This window comes from Mytilus trossulus, chromosome 8 (assembly GCF_036588685.1).
Source record: "Mytilus trossulus isolate FHL-02 chromosome 8, PNRI_Mtr1.1.1.hap1, whole genome shotgun sequence".
In the NCBI taxonomy this organism is placed as follows: Eukaryota; Metazoa; Mollusca; class Bivalvia; order Mytilida; family Mytilidae; genus Mytilus; species Mytilus trossulus.
In genome coordinates, this window is record NC_086380.1 from 78,710,927 (window position 1) to 78,729,082 (window position 18,156).

Below are 18,156 nucleotides of genomic sequence, written 5' to 3' on the forward strand. Positions count from 1 at the left end.
TTAACCCCTCTCTATCAGATGTTAAAGTTACTGTGATCTAGATTTTCTTATGGTGATAACTGTTTCTATGATATCGTATCTTGTGTGTTGTATACTTGATTGTAACCACGTATATATACGTTGACGGGTCGTTGAATTAGAATGAAACGTAGAACCAATCTTGTGTATGTGTAGCAAGACATATATTTGCATGGCCAGCCATTACAACAAATAGTTGTTTTTTCTCTCTATAAATTTGAATTTTAAGTACATGTAGGTTTAGTTGATGCCGGACATGATCCGTTAATCGTTGTTCGCAGTCATTGCACAGATAAGTCATTTCCTGTAAATCAAACTAAAAGTGAAAGTGAAAGTTGGAAATTTATTTTTGGAATTCCCTTTTTTCAAATATTTTACCGCGCACTTACATGTATAGTGTATCTGTGACCGTTTCTTAGGTAAGACACATTATATTATAGAAGCTTAATATGCACATTACTCGGTTGCTTTTATCATTACGCTTTCGGCTAACTCATTTATAAATTGTAATTGTCATTGAATGTTGAAGTCTTTATAGCAGACATACAATTCAAACATTAACAAGAGGAAATGTTTAATCGAGTTACTATTGTAGTGTTTGTTTCAAAGTGGCCTAAATAGAATTATAGAGTCTGTGAAATATAACTTCATCTTACTGACTTACATATCTTCTTTCAGATTTAAAATAAAGGATTGTAAGACGATATGCATTTTACCAAATCAAGTTCATAATTCTGACATACTTCAACATTTCTTTAGTTCTACAGTAGGTTATCGTCTTAGGTTGAAACACAAGATTAAATATGATCGATTTGTGGCATTTTAAAGGTATTAACGAGCTTCTTCAGATAAAAATACAGTTGCAAATTTTAAATTTGCAAATCATGAACGACGTTTACAAAATCATAAATACTATGATGCCTTAAAACGGAGATATATTAAGAACCGCAACTCGGCATGCGTATCTTTATTTGATTGCATCATCCATTATGCGAGTTCAAAGTCTGTCAACACATTTGCTACCATGAAACAGCGTTTTGATAACAAAACATATGAAACAATGCTTCACACATATGACAGTTTGTTAGATTATGTGTTTGTAAAAAATCATGTTGGTCGACACAAATGGTTCAGACCCGTTTGAGAACAATGTTTAACAACCTTCCCCCTAAAAGAATTTAATAAAAGGCAAAACAAAAACCACTTAGTGAAAACAAACTTAAAAACGAACATGATAAATGTGTTATCAATAAAATCTACGTAATCCCCCAATAAGGACCTAGTTATAAACAACTGAAAAAAAATCGTCGTTTTAATTAGTCACTGAATGAACCAAAACTGCTTTATTCCTGAATTGGTACAAGCATTTACTTTTTTTAGACAATTGTGGATTGAACCTGGTTTTATAAAGGCAACAGTAGTATACTACTGTTCGAAATTGATTTATAATTAGCTAAACTTCTCACTTGTATGACAGTTGCATCAAATTTCATTATATTGACAACAATGCGTGAATAAAACAAACATATATGAAAGGTAGAGTCATCAACCAAATGTTTCCAACAAAAGGGGAGGCCCAGCCCCTGGATCCACATATACTAAAGGTAAACCAGGTATAGATTGAATTTAAGATTAGTTTGCATTTAAGGCAACAAGAGATTTTGTTGACTAAATTATCAACGTATCTACTATACATACTTTATAAATTTTCATGAATTTGACCTACCGAATTAGACTATTTACCGGATTTGTAATCACATAAGCAACACGACAGGTGCCGCATGTGTGGAGCAGGATCTGCTTACCCTTCCGGAGCACCTGAGATCACCCCAAGTTTTTGGTGGGGTTCGTGTTGTTTATTATTTAGTTTTCTATGTTGTGTCATGTGTACTATTGTTTTCTGTTTGTCTTTTTCATTTTTAGCCATGGCGTTGTCAGTTTGTTTTAGATTTACGAGTTTGACTGTCCCTCTGGTATCTTTCGTCTCTCTTTTATAATATATTAAATTCTTGCAAGTTTTAACAACTCCTATTGCATTTTGTTTTAGAATCATTTCCACAAAACAGATCGTACAACGAAGAGAATGGAGCGAAGAGTCCAATTAAATAAATGCAGCGGTAATGAAAAAGGAACGAAAAGAAAATTGAAGGTAACATGGTTTTTAGACGATAGTGAAATGGTAATTTTTAATTTATCCATTACGCATCAAGTTTGTAGTATATTTCAAGATAATCCATTGCAAATATTATGTTATGAACGTTATACATGGAGATGGACATAGAGTAAATACGGTTCATATGAATAAAACTTGGGATGTACATTCAATGCGGACATTAACAGTTGTGAAAAATCAAATAGGTTAAAGTATGAAATAAAGCAAGTACAGTTAGGCTAAAATTTATGAATGAGTACCTATGTATTTCAAGTGGGATCAGTTAAGTGTATACCACTTTGATAAAATGAATAACAAGGAAGCTTGGTATATATTCAATGATTATACATGTAACATGTATAATTGACAAAACTAGATAAGCATTTAATTATCTTTTCCGAATTTGTTTTGTTTCTGCTTTGAATGTGTTGTTGTATTGTTTTGCGATTAGACTATTTGAAAGTATATTCCAATCTATAACAATCGAACGGACGGACAAACGGATGAACGCACGCGCAGAACAGCAAACATAATAGATATAGGAAGATGTGGTGTGAGTGCCAATGAGACAACTCTCCATCCAAATAACAATTTAAAAAGTAAACCATAATGATTATAGGTTAATGCCCATTAATGGCGCAAAACAGTTTTGAGAATATAACATTTACCATACTTTTAATTTAGCGAACAAACTAGTAAAATAATTAGTACATCAAATTATCGTATGATTAAGTATAGTGTGTTGTAGTCATTTCGTTATCTACTGTTAGTGTCCATCGTTTATGCAGATGGGATATTTTGATTCATTTTGTTTCTTCAATTTAGGCGACCACAGCTTACTTTGAACAAATGCTTAAGATCACAAAAATCTAAAATTATGCAATTAATTTAAAAAATCTACTTATAATAAGCATGATAAATGCATCGTAATATTTCTGCAATAACATAATTTCAAGATTAGCAAAGCTTCTGGTATTACAACAACAATGAAATATTTAAAAAATGATATGGAAGGAAGTAAACCGTTTACTTTGATGACACCCATATATTTATAAAAGTCTTTTACAGGGAGAAGGAGAGCAATTTCCACCTATCAAAGTATCTAAAATGAACGAGAAAAGAGTTGGTACTGCAATTGCAAAATCAAGTGCAACAAGAGGTGCGTATCTATAAAACATAGAAACTATTTCTATTTCAAAATTTGTTGGGGTTATTAATCCTCACTTTAAATGTTTGCGTTAGTTATACACATGAGACATACATAAGAAACTTTAGCATTTTAGTATGTTTTCAATGTTTAAGGAATATATCAAGAGTAAGCAATTAAGCAGGAACCGGTTTTTAAGTTATTGTCGATTATTGTCGGACCTAATAAATTTGAAAGCCAATGATGAATAAAGTAAATTAGCAAAAATACAGAACTCTAAGGAAACTTAAAATACTTAAGTTTTTTTTATAAGCTTAAAAAGATCAAACGAATGGAACACAACTGTCATTTTCCTGACTGGGTAAATTCATTTCCTATGCAATGGTTTATAAAAACAGTGTATAGCTACAAAAATGTAGTTAAACCATCATTTTGATGTCAGTTGTATAAAATTAATTATATTGTCAACAATGTATAGCTAAACACACACACATAATGCACTTGACTCGTGGGCACAACAGTCAACAATGTGTCATAATCCTAATCACTACAACAACAAATGACTATTTCAACAAAGAAACACACATGAAGAGCTTTATGACCCTGACAAAAAACGTTGAATCTGCTTCTATAAATGAAACGTTGTCGGCAGTATTTCTACCATTGACCACCAAATAACTGTAAAATGAATGTATTTTCCCAATGGAACAAATCAACGCCGACTTATGCCGAATGCATTATCCGATCTGACAGTGAAAACGAAGTCCTCCGACACAAAACAACGCACATTGGAAAAATGAGATTTTTTTAAGAACATCAATCAATCAATTTAGCTTTAAAGTCATAAGAAACCTCAAATTCAAAAAAAATATGCATATGTTTTTTATAACTAAATGGCTAGTTTTCATTATACAACTAATGTTCATATACTTTTTTCTGAGGAAAATTCTTTAATTTGTCCACATTTAGAAGAAGTTTACTTATTTTTAATTGCTTGCTTCCAGGAAGCAATTCGCCGACATATTTTCCGTATGCATAGTGACCCAAGCATAACCCTCCTCGTAAAAATCCGGTAACCACAATACGCATGGATCTGTCATTGAAATAAACAAATATTTGATTATAAATGTTTAACACGTGCATAATACCCATGTTTTTTGTGATTTGTTTACTATAAGTTGACAATCGGTAAAACTCGGCTTCAAAACACGGCATTTAATGAGCAGCCATATTTGATAAATCATAACCATCAGAGAGAAAAAAAATGATGATTATATGATATATTTGCGAAAATAATGATAAAATCGTGCACAGAACTAAGTTTATGATGTATAATGCATTGGTACAAGAATTGGACAAACATTATTTTTCACCACTCACTCGTTTCATATGACTTTAAGGAAAATACTCACACATACTATGAAAAACTGTTAGTTGATTTTAAGATACTGTAGAATATCCTAACTGTTTATTTATGTGACTGAATTGTGAGGGCAAACAGTTATTTTTCAGACACAGTTTCTACACATTGATAAAACATATGATAGAAATAATTGATTACATAATATAAAAAAGAAGATGTGATACGATTGCCAATGAGACAACTATCCACAAACGACCAAAATGACACAGACATTAACAACTATAGGTCACCGTACGGCCTTCAACAATGAGCAAAGCCCATACCGAATAGTCAGCTATAAAAGGCCCCTATAAGGCAATGTAAAACAATTCAAACGAGAAAACTAACGACCTTATTTGAATTAAAAAAATAACGAAAAACAAATATGTAAAACTAGTTTAAAATTATACTGTAATACATGTTTAGTGATATTTATTTTGTTTATAATCATGATGACATGTGTAACAAAACTCATTTACAGTAGAGTTGAATTTAGTATAGTTTCACAATTTATATCTTTGGTGAATTGCACATTTTATATAAATTTCGCACTTTTCTCAACACAGTTCCAATTAATCCAGATGTGCCTCAAAATTCTTCTCCTTATATCACAAAATGAACACACATATATTTTGTTAACTCTGTACACAAATTTGCAACAGACATACTTTTGCACACAAAAATTCTTAAGTGAATTGACAACAGATGTTCCCATACAGATTCACACTTATAGCTCCGTGTATGCTGATACTTCATATCTAGATTATGTGCAAAACTTTGAGTCCAAATTGGAAAACAGATATATTCCACTTCATAATGCAAACCATTACATATATCTCCTGGAAAAAATAATAAATCTTTTAGCACTCAATAGCTATAAAAAACAATTTAGCAAAATAAAAGCAAAGAAGAATGAGAATAACAAAACATTACGAATAAGACCTGACATAAGAAACACGTATAGTACTGATAAAAAAAAATGTACATATTTACATAAAGAACTCATTATCTTTATCTACTGTAAACTATGTAAATACATCTTTTGTATAATATATTCATGTAAATGTTTTTATTTTTATATTTCTTTAAAGAATTATTGTAGTATTTATATTATTTTTGTATTGAGTAAAATTTATTTCTCAATTATTGTCTTCACAAACTGTGTGTGGCATATGTTTGTCATAGCTCAGTTTGTAAACAAAGTCACGTTGTTGACCCAAATAATGACCCGTAAGGCGAGGTCATCATGTGTAGAAACTGTATGTTTTGTCAATTTGAGAACAACATTGTGTAATTTTCTTTTACATGATGCGGTAAAGATAAACATTAATGATACTGTGTATCTAATTATTGTGATTAAATTTTATCACTATTTAATATGTTTTTATGTAGGATCACTTCTCACAGTAAAACAATTTGCACTTTGTATAAAGTATAAAGAATTAAATGCTAAAAGTACAGCAAAATTGACCACAATTATTTACCTGTTGAATAAAGTAAATACTCGTGAACTGGTAACAGAAAGAATAAAATCGATAATTGATACTATAAATAGATGGGGGTTCCCCAATCATAAACTTACCTTTTACATTAACAATTATGGCTGATCAAAACCTTCACATCTGTACAGTTAATGCTAAGGGATTACAGCAAGCTGAAAAAAGAAAAAGACTAATTGAATGGACAAAACAACAAAAATGTGATATTCTCCTAATACAAGAAACACACTTTACTGACAACTTAGAAGAATCTTTAAAAAAAGAGTTTGAAGGTGAATTATTCTTCAGTAATGGTCAGAGCAATGCTAGAGGGGTATCTATATGGTTAAAAAGTAGGCTCAACTATAAATTTATTGACTTTTATAAAGATAAAGATGGAAGACTTCTTCTCGTAAATATAGAAATTGACGAAAGCATACTTACAATTGCAAACGTTTATGCACCAAATAATACTAAGCTAAGAAACACTTTTTTTAAAACGGTTAAAACTTTTATAGATAAATATAGTCTTGGACAACTAATAATCGGAGGAGACTTTAACGATATTTTATCTGAAAACGATACTAAAAATAAAAATAAAAGAATAAAATTTGATAAACCAGTCTGCGGACTTAAAACTTTAATTAAATCTTTGAAATTAACAGATATATGGCGTGAAAAAAACAGAGATAAAAGTCATTTTACATGGTGTAAAAGAAATAAAACTGAAGCCACTAGAATTGATTACTTCCTTGTTAGTACTGAAATTAAAAAAAATTGCTCCTCTTGTGATATTAGACCAATTGTTATTCAATACACTGACCATAATAGTGTATCTTTAAAAGTACATATATCAAGAAATAATAAAGGACGTGGATACTGGAAATTAAATAGTAGCGTTTTAAACGATGAAATCTACCTAAAAATAATATACAATCTAATTAACAACTATAAAATTAAAGCAAATGATTCAAAAAATCTAGATACTTTATGGGACACTTTTAAAATAGAGGTTCGAGATTGTACAATTCAATTCTGTAAATTAAAAGCCCTCAACAAAAAAGATTCAATCAATGTGTTAGAAAATCAACTTAGACAACTTAACAATGAAATTCATACAACTAACATCAGAGTTAATGATTATGAAACAAATACCTCCCTGATTGAAAAAATAGAGAAACTAGAACAAGAGTTAGGAAATCTTTATAATGAAAAAGTAAAAGGTAACCAAATAAGATCAAGGGTAAAATGGATTGAAGAAGGAGAAAAAAATACTTCCTACTTCTTAGGTCTCGAAAAAGCCAGGCAGTGCAAAAAAACCATCACTAGATTGTATGATGTAAACAATAATATAATTATTGATCAAGAAAAAATACTTAACATTGAAGTTAACTATTATAAAACATTATACTCCTCAACTAAGCCTGATGTGGAAGATACTAAAAAGTACTTTAACAATATTAAAAAATGTCCAAAATTGAGTGATACTGAAAGTGATTTATGTGAAGGAAAAATAACAGTGCAGGAATGCACAGATGCAATATTCAAAATGAAACTAAATAAAGCCCCAGGTCTAGATGGACTTAATGTTGAATTTTACAGAAAATTCTGGGAAAAAATAAAAGATTTAATTGTATCAGTATTTAATTTTTGCTATAAAAAAGGAGAATTATCATCTTCACAGAAAATTGGAGCAATATCATTAATATACAAAAAAGAAGATCCACTTTCTTTAAATAATTATCGCCCAATAACTCTGTTAAATTATGATGTAAAATTGTTGGCTTATGCACTTGCTCAAAGATTAAAACAAGTATTACCAAAAATAATTCATACTGATCAAAAAGGTTATATAAAAAATAGATACATAGGCTTCAATATAAGGCAAATACAAGATATTATTGATTACTCAGAGAACTTTAAAGTAGATGGCGCTATACTTTTTGTTGATTTCTCTAAGGCATTTGACTCCCTCGAATGGAACTTTATGTCAGAAACTTTGGTAAAATTTGGCTTTAAAAGTAGTTTTATAAGATGGATTAAAACAATGTACACAGACATAAAAGGTTGTATACTCAACAATGGTTGGGTGTCCAGCAGTTTTAACATTTTTCGGGGAATTCGACAAGGATGTCCAATTTCTTCGTTAGCCTTCGTATTAGTGGTTGAAATTATGGCACTAAAACTAAGAGAAGATAATAATCTTAAAGGTTTAGAGGTGAAACTAGATGGTAAAAATTGCTCACTTAAAATATGTCAACTTGCAGATGATACAACACTATTTCTTAAATCACCAAAAGATGTTAGTTTAGCAATGAATATAATTGAAACTTTTGGAAGTTTATCAGGACTACAACTAAACAGAAATAAAACAGAGGGATTTTGGTTGGGAAAACTTAAACATAGCAGAGACAAATTTGAAAACATTAATTGGAAAACAGATAATATTAAAAGTCTTGGCTTTTATTTTGGTTATAACAATCAAGACTGTCAAAAACTAAACACTGATAAGCAGCTTAAAAAGTGTGAAAAAATAATATCAAACTGGATGAAAAGAAATTTAACATTAATAGGTAAAATAATAGTAGTAAAATCATTAATTCTACCAAATTTAACTTATATTGCATCAAATATGTACATACCAAAGGAAATAATACAAAAGTTTAAAACTCTAGTATATAATTTCATATGGAATGGGAAAAAAGATAAAGTTAAACGTGCAACTCTTTGTAAAAACTATCTAGAAGGTGGGTTAAAAATGATCGACATAGACCTATATCTCAAAGCTCTTCAATTGCGATGGATTTTAAAACTTAAACAAAATTCTGGTGATAATTGGACAATCATACCCCAAGCTTACTTAAACAAATTTGGTAAAAACCTCTTGATATTTCAAATGAATATTAAAAATGTTAATATGTTAGACAAAAAAATATTTAAATCCCTTCCTGAGTTCTATCAGCAATTGATTAAAACTTGGATAAATGTTAAGGGAGGACAGACAAAGATCCCACAATCGTTTCTAGACATAAGAAAGCAGATTTTATGGGGCAATCATAACATACAAACAAAAGGAAAACACTTATTATTTACTAAATGGATTGAACATAATATTCTGTATGTAAATGACATACTTGATGAAAAAGGTTGTATATCAGAAAATAAAATTTTATTTAAATTAAAAGATAAACGAGATTGGATTAGAGAATTATCATTATTAAAGAAAGCTATTCCAAAACATTGGCAGAATATTTTAAAACAAGAAAGCTCATTTAAAACAAAAGTAAATATAAAGAAAACAAAAAATCTGCAAATACTAATCAATCATAATATCCATCCAGAAATGAGTAATAAAGAAATATATTCAATACTAATTGCCCCCTATAAGCAAGAAAAACCTGTAGGTATTCTGAAGTGGGAAAGAATTCTTGAAGAAAATTTAAATATAAAATTTAAAAGCACTCTTAATTTTATATTCAATTACCTAGAAAACAACAAATTTAAGATGTTCAAATGGAAACTTCTCAACTTCATCCTTCCATGCAACGACTTATTAGTACAGTGGAAAGTACTAGAAAACAATTCTTGCAATTTTTGCAAAGAAATTGACAACTATAAACATTTTTTTATTACTTGCCCTTATAATAATACTTACTGGCAAGAAATATACAAGTTATTACTTTATCTTAAAATAGATAGACATATTTTAAGGCTAGAAAATTTAATAACTGGCTATAAAATAGCAGATGTAAAATATTTTGATATAAACACCCTGATAACAGTTATATTCTTCTCCATATATAAAGCACATTTTGTTTCAAACAAAAAAGAATCAAAGATAGAAATCTTTAAAATTTTCAAAAAAGAAATATATGACATTATAAGATTAAATTCGATAAGAAATATAGAAACCGGGAATACGTTATTAAAGACTTCAGCATACTGTAACCTGTAAGTAAAGGTATAGTTTGTTTTTAACAGATAAACAGATGCTAACTTCCCTTGGCCTTGTATAAATATTTCACCACGAGGTGCCAAGATAAACCCGCACAGCAAATAACCTTTTGAATTGAATTTAAAATTATTTCATAAACTTACCTAGTTATGTTTTACTAACATAGTCAAGCAAGTAAGCTTAGACAAAGTAAATCCTTCAAAACAAAGAATATTAAAGTAACTCCAATACACAGGTAACCACCTGTGAGAAAGTAAACACATATAATAAACACAAAACGATACGGTGTAGATCCGTTATTTTTCCCGACTTGTAAGCAGGCTAAATCAATGTATATTGATGTTAATTTAATTTATGTATTATGTCTTATTGTATAATACTAACAATTATAAAATATTTTATTATATATTCTCCCTGGATGTATAATAACTGATATACAGGGATACTTAGCCTAATGCTGTAAGCTAGGTAAATTGTTAAACAGCATTTAGTGCAATAAAGATGATTTAATTGTTTCAAAAAAAAAAAAAAACAAATATGTAACACATAAACAAACGACAACCACTAAATTTACAGGCTCCTGACTTGGGACAGACACATACATAAATAATGTGGCGGGGTTCAACATTTTAGCGGGATCCACCCACCCCCTAAACTGGGACAGTGGTATATCAGTACAACATAAGAACGAACTATAAAACTCAGTTGAAAAAGTCTCAACTCATCAGATGGACAAACAATACAAGTGGACGTGGCCGGGTATAAGTCTGTTTTTTTTATTTTTCTAGTTACCCAACCAAAATATGAAATAGCAGGAGCATCAATTGAAGAATGCCTAGAAGAGTATCCTGTTTTTAAGAAATGGGTTGAAAAAAACCTTCCGTCTCATCATAGAAAGTAAGCAGTATTATGTTTGCTTCTATTTGAAGATATACACAATAGCAGCAACTATGTTTGAAAATTTCGGACACAATGCTTTTGTTGATAATGTGTGTTGAACTTAACACAATTGCTTGTTAATCCTCTCATTAGACATGCTAACTTCTAAAATATGAACATACGTACATTTTTTGCCTGCAATGTACAGTTAAAAATCTATTTGGTAGTTTGAAGAAGGCACCCAATGTACAAAATGAAATTTAAAATGACTTATTCATGCTTACACACATACGTATAGTAAAAACTTCTTAATTAGTCTTTGAAGAATACAAACAGCCTGATGTATACGTGGGTAACACACTATTCACATTCATAATTTCGGTGTAAATTATACTACAAAGGTTTCTAATAAATTAATTGCAGACAATTAAAACATGATCAATAATGTAGACACAGAACTGAATGACATTTATTTCTTAACAGATCCCAAGGGGTAAATTGGATCTCCATCTTTCGGGGAAAGGATAACTATTTAAATGAAACTAAAAGAATCCATTCAGTACAATCTGCTTTCAAAGGTACCAATATAGTAACGACTAAAACCTTGAAAACGCTTGCTGAAAAGTATTGTTTGACCAAAGGGAAATGGATGTTCTTCGGAGAAACAGGAAACACTATTGATCGACTCTGGAGAGCCATAGCAGATGGTGTAATTAAAGGAACAATTCCTGCTGTTTCTGCTGTAGTTAGCGCTACAGGTGACGATCATGTTATTTGTATTCAGAATAACAACTTTCTGAATAAAGCAGATGTTTTTGCTATTAGAGATGGCATCCGTAATTCTGGCATTCAAAATTCATTGAAGTACAAGCCAAATATATATAAGCATTTGGGAATAGATGACCAAAACAAATGGGGGATAGATCCAATCTTGTATCGAGGTAGGCTTAATCATGTTAATACTCTAAAATCAGTCATTCGGTATGTACTATCTGCGTCTTTTCGGACTACAAATTAAAACAAAATATTGTTTAGTAAAGATAAAACATTGTCAATGTAAGAGTAAGTGTTGGTTTCAAACTTATCAATGAACTGAGGTTGACGATAAACTGTTATCTATTATGATACATGAACACTAGTCTATGTAATCAAAGATACAGCAATGAGTGCCAAACAGGAATGCCAACGACAATTCGAAAGTACATATCACGTGAAATGATAGTCTCAACTAATATTGTAATTTAAATTCAATATTCAGGCTGGAGCGGTTCACTAGAAATAAGAAACACATATTCTTCATCGGTAATTAACAAAACTTATCAACTGATCATTTGAAATGACATTTAAACTATATTCCTTAAATGGTAGTTTGTTTCTTTCAATGAACAAAGCATTTTTAGATTTGTTAGATTTTCGTCGATCTTTTCAGTTTTGTACTGTTGGCATGTTTATACATGAAACAAATAATTCTTTTAATCTAGTATTGTATCCTTTAAAAAGATTTATCATCTGATTATCATAACATTGTTTAAACTAAATGCAGATTGCACTGGAAGCAATTGAAGGGTTAATGGCTTCGTGCAAAAAGACTAAAATAATAATCTTTTTTTTCAGATGAATCATTATTTGACTTATCATACGATGAAGAAGCTAGCAGATCAGCTGTAAGTACACATATAGTAAATGTGTTCTATATATCAAACAATCAAAAACACATATGATATCGGGTATGTTCAGTATTGCGTAACTACAATCCCATTCCCTTTTACGAATGACACTTTTTACCGGGTTTGTGATTGAATGAGCAACACGACGGGTACCACATGTGAAATTTCTCTGTTTGTTATTTTCTCTTTTTTGGATATTTTATTTTTATTGTCCCCCTGATATGTTAAGCAACGGAAGCGTATTAGCGCCACATATTTTTTTTTTTTTTTTCTTCCTATGTTTGCGTTATAACGCAAACCTTTGCGTTATAACGCAAACCTTTTGCGTTATAACGCAAACCTTTGCGATATAACGCAAACCTTTGCGTTATAACGCAAACCTTTGCGATATAACGCAAACCTTTGCGATATAACGCAAACCTTTGCGTTATAACGCAAACCTTTGCGTTATAACGCAAACATTTGCGATATAACGCAAACCTTTGCGATATAACGCAAACCTTTGCGATATAACGCAAACCTTTGCGTTATAACGCAAACCTTTTGCGTTATATCGCAAACCTTTGCGTTATAACGCAAACCTTTGCGTTATAACGCAAACATCTTTATTTCAATTATTCATTAAGCTTTGTATATATGTCCGTCTGTCATTCATTTCGGATGTGATTTACTAGTAGATAAAAAAGAAACATACATACAAGGCCAAATCATTATAATAAATATGCATAGGAATAATGGAATAATTGAAGTGCAATTATACATAAATTCAGACTGATTTGTGCATCAGAAAAGTATATAATTTAACAAGAAAATAGATATAGCATATTAAAATTGAAAGATCAAAAATAATGTCATACAATTGTGAAACCTCCAAGTCAAATAGACAAAATGATCTTTCTGCTTTAAAATGAATTATTAATAAGGAAACATTTTTTTTAAATCTCAGAATATGATCAAGATTCTTTGATAGAAAGTCATTGAATTTTCATTTCAATATAATGAAGTATTTTTAAGATGCTTGGGTAGCAATTTGAATAGAGAGAACATAATTTTATTAATGAAACATCTTCATTCTATACATTTATTGCCAAAGGGTAGCTTGTTTGAATGTAACCTACTTTACACAGTTCTCAAACGAGAGCTTACTTTGGAAGTATATTTATATTCGGTTATAGCTATATTAGCAGGATTGATTTTTTTCTTAGGTATAACCTCAATTTACTCAATTTTCTTTGTAATATATATACTAGTAGTAACTTGGATATCGTTTTTGGGGACCTTATAGTTTGTTGTTTAGTGTGAGCCAATGCTCCGTGTTGAAGACCGTAATTCGGCCTATGATGGTTTACTTTTACGAATAGTGACTTAGATGGAGAGTTTTCTTATTGGCACTCATACCACATCTTCTTATATTATTATGCTCATGATTAGTCATTGATATGATCTAATTATTCAAGTAGTTTACTTTGCAATTACTACAAAGGTGATAAATTTTATTATATCCAGCCTCATCCATTAATAACTACTGTTTCCTTTGAATCTTAAATAAGAAATAAGATAAAACAAATGTTTGCGTTATAACGCAAAGGTTTGCGTTATAACGCAAAGGTTTGCGTTATATCGCAAAGGTTTGCGTTATAACGCAAAGGTAAAGGTTTGCGTTATAACGCAAAGGTTTGCGTTGTAACGCAAACATAGTAAGAAAAATAAAAAAAAAAATGTGTGGCGCTAATACGCTTCCGTATTAAGCTCTCTCTTATATGAAATAATAATGTTCAAATCTGAGCCTATTTATGATAATAATATTTTGAACTGAAATTGAGGAAAGTACGGAAGCGTATTAGCACCACACATTTTGTTTTTTATTTTTCTTCCTATGTTTGCGTTATAACGCAAACCTTTGCGTTGTAACGCAAACCTTTGCGTTATAACGCAAACCTTTTGCGTTATAACGCAAACCTTTGCGTTATAACGCAAACCTTTGCGATATAACGCAAACCTTTGCGATGTAACGCAAACCTTTGCGTTATAATGCAAACCTTTGCGATATAACGCAAACATTTGTTTTATCTTATTTCTTATTTAAGATTCAAAGGAAACAGTAGTTATTAATGGAGGAGGCTGGATATAATAAAATTTATCACCTTTGTAGTAATTACAAAGTAAACTACTTGAATAATTATATCATATCAATGATTAATAATGAGCATAATAATATAAGAAGATGTGGTATGAGTGCCAATAAGAAAACTCTCCATCTAAGTCACTATTCGTAAAAGTAAACCATCATAGGCCGAATTACGGTCTTCAACACGGAGCATTGGCTCACACTAAACAACAAACTATAAGGTCCCCAAAAACGATATCCAAGTTACTACTAGTATATATATTACAAAGAAAATTGAGTAAATTGAGGTTATACCTAAGAAAAAAATCAACCCTGCTAAAATAGCTATAACCGAATATAAATATACTTCCAAAGTAAGCTCTCGTTTGAGAACTGTGTAAAGTAGGTTACATTCAAACAAGCTACCCTTTGGCAATAAATGTATAGAATGAAGATGTTTCATTAATAAAATTATGTTCTCTCTATTCAAATTGCTACCCAAGCATCTTAAAAATACTTCATTATATTGAAATGAAAATTCAATGACTTTCTATCAAAGAATCTTGATCATATTCTGAGATTTTAAAAAAACGTTTCCTTATTAATAATTCATTTTAAAGCAGAAAGATCATTTTGTCTATTTGACTTGGAGGTTTCACAATTGTATGACATTATTTTTGATCTTTCAATTTTAATATGACTATATACTATATCCATTTTCTTGTTAAATTATATACTTTACTGATGCACAAATCAGTCTTAATTTATGTATAATTGCACTTCAATTATTCCATTATTCCTATGCTTATTTATTATAATGATTTGGCCTTGTATGTATGTTTCTTTTTTTATCTACTAGTAAATCACATCCGAAATGAATGACAGACGGACATATATACAAAACTTAATGAATAATTGAAATAAAGATGTTTGCGTTATAACGCAAAGGTTTGCGTTATATCGCAAAGGTTTGCGTTATAACGCAAAGGTTTGCGTTATAACGCAAAGGTTTGCGTTATAACGCGAAGGTTTACGGTTTGCGTTATATCGCAAAGGTTTGCGTTATAACGCAAATGTTTGCGTTATAACGCAAACAAACGCAAACATAGGAAGAAAAAAAAAAGAAAAAAAATGTGTGGCGCTAATACGCTTCCCTAGGAAAGTTTAAATATGTTTACACGAATTTAATTTTATTCATGTTTTTACCATATAAAAAAGGAACGATATAAACGGCTTCCTTTTTAACATCATGAGTTCAAAACATGCTTCAAAATAATTTTTTTTCTCTTTTTAATGATTATAAATGTACTTAAAATGGAACAATTCAGTATACATTATACATGCTCTATTGCCATTGTATACATGAATGTGACATTCAGAAAAAGTAAATCCAATGAGCCCCAAATAACTAAACATTGATTTATGGAATAATAATAACCGCACTTGTCTAGTATTCCATTCGGAAAATCCTGCTGGATTTTAAACAATATACTTTTTTTTCATATTACCGACTTTTGACTTCGATTATAGTTTTGTTCGACAGGTTACCAAATTTGTGGTGAGTCGTCATGGAACTCAGTCAAGTAAAAACAACCAACAGAAATGAAATCAAACATAAAATTTGAACACTATTGGGTGAAAATTTACTTTTTTTCTACTATTTAGTCGTAAAATGAAAACAGTTTGTGTCCTAAAAGAATGGTGTCTGCTGAATGTATAGTGTCAGATGCATGTGTTATCAAAAGACAAAACGTGTATATTTATTCCTACAACGACATTGAACGAAATAGATATAATATTATAGTTTCTTCAACATATGTGTGCAGCATGGTTAGTTGAGTATGACATTAAGCTTTATCTGTATTTGGTCTGTTCTATGCGCTTTTATGGAAATAGGGTTATCAAGAACGCTAAAACCGTTTGATTGGTTGTATATGTTTGTGTGTATGTATATGACCATTAGGGGTAATGTTTAACTACATCAATTGATTGACAGTTGAAAAAAACCCATAAAACATACAGCTATTATACTTACATGACTTAACAAATTATGTTTTTTGTAAATTTACAGGTAGCTGGTATCACACTCTCAAGAAAGTCTTCTCCTATACTCTCTTTATCTGAGCCAAGCGAGAACAGTCACTATCCAATAACGCTCGGGATCAAAGCGATTTCAGCTGTAATAAGATACGGGAACGACCATGACGAAATAAAAATATCCATTGTATTTCACGATGGAAACACTATTATTAGAGGAGTTGCTTTTGGAGATGCGGCCCGAAAATTTAAAAATAGGTTAAAAGTAGGTCACACATACACATTTCGGAATCACAAGATTGAAGTAAGCGATAAATATTATGATAACACAAAGTATGCAATACAGCTTCGAGAAAATACCACCATCAAGAGAATACAACCAGGATATGCTGAGGTACCCAAAGTGAAAGGAATGAAAATATTTGAAATAAACCAAAGTTATAAGAACTTGTTGGTTTCAACATTAAAAGTGAGAATAGATAAAATTGGAGAGTTGTTAAAACCAGTAAAATATTTTCTGCGAGATGTATTCATTAGTGATGAAACAGGCAAAATGAGGGTTTCAATGTGGTCATTTAAGAAAACCGAATTTCCTCACAGTGTTGGAGATCATATTATACTGAGATACATGACTGTTAAGCTCGAAAACCAACATTGTTTCCTACACAAATCTGATAACTCGAGAATTGTAAGATGTCAGGAGCAGTAAACTGAAGCATGCTTAGAATAATAAGAACACATGTGCCCATACATAGCAAGAACATAACTGTTTTAGTAATTTTAGGATATAACTTTTTAAGGGCATATTTGGATGGCTAAAGTTGACTTTCGTACTAAATATCTTCTTCAACATATACTATGAAAGGAGCATTTGTATTAAATGTGAATTTTCTTTATGCAAATTAAAAGTTCCTGTTTTTATGCTTTAAATTTGAATAGTATTCTTTTTATTTAAATATCAGCAATGAGGAATAACATTACATATTGTGGTTAGTTTTAAGACTGTAGAGAGTACCAAAGGAGTTTTCAGTTGTAGTGTACCACTGTTATAGATGTTTTCCTGTTGGAAAGCTACAACTGCGAGGAAAATGACGGAACACGTTCCCCTAGATCTAGAACTGTGCTATCTACAGGGGTCTGATAAAGGAAAACAACAAAAAGACGAGCCTTCTTAACCGATACATAACATTATTTTAAAAGCACTTGAGTTTGTGTATTTTGTCAATGTTATTTACGTTTTTAAAAAAATGTATTAACCTACAATAATAGCAATGGCTTATATTATACAAAATGAGAGTCGTTCAAGTATTTGTG

At 30.5% G+C, this 18,156-nt stretch overlaps 1 protein-coding gene across 2 annotated transcripts; it reads left to right on the top strand.

The window, feature by feature from the left end:
* Positions 1 to 385: 385 nt before the first annotated feature.
* Positions 386 to 17,590, top strand: LOC134682155 (uncharacterized). 2 transcript variants are annotated; one of them, XM_063541730.1, is made up of 7 exons: positions 386 to 437; positions 2,066 to 2,167; positions 3,239 to 3,329; positions 10,941 to 11,049; positions 11,515 to 11,972; positions 12,646 to 12,695; positions 16,877 to 17,590. In XM_063541730.1, exons 2-7 carry the CDS (start codon positions 2,102 to 2,104, stop codon positions 17,549 to 17,551), a joined length of 1,449 nt encoding a protein of 482 aa, XP_063397800.1. In that variant the 5' UTR covers positions 386 to 437; positions 2,066 to 2,101; the 3' UTR covers positions 17,552 to 17,590. The 2 variants fall into 2 exon arrangements, with proteins under 2 accessions (XP_063397800.1, XP_063397799.1); XM_063541729.1 differs by lacking the exon at positions 386 to 437 and adding an exon at positions 1,508 to 1,622.
* Positions 17,591 to 18,156: the final 566 nt, after the last annotated feature.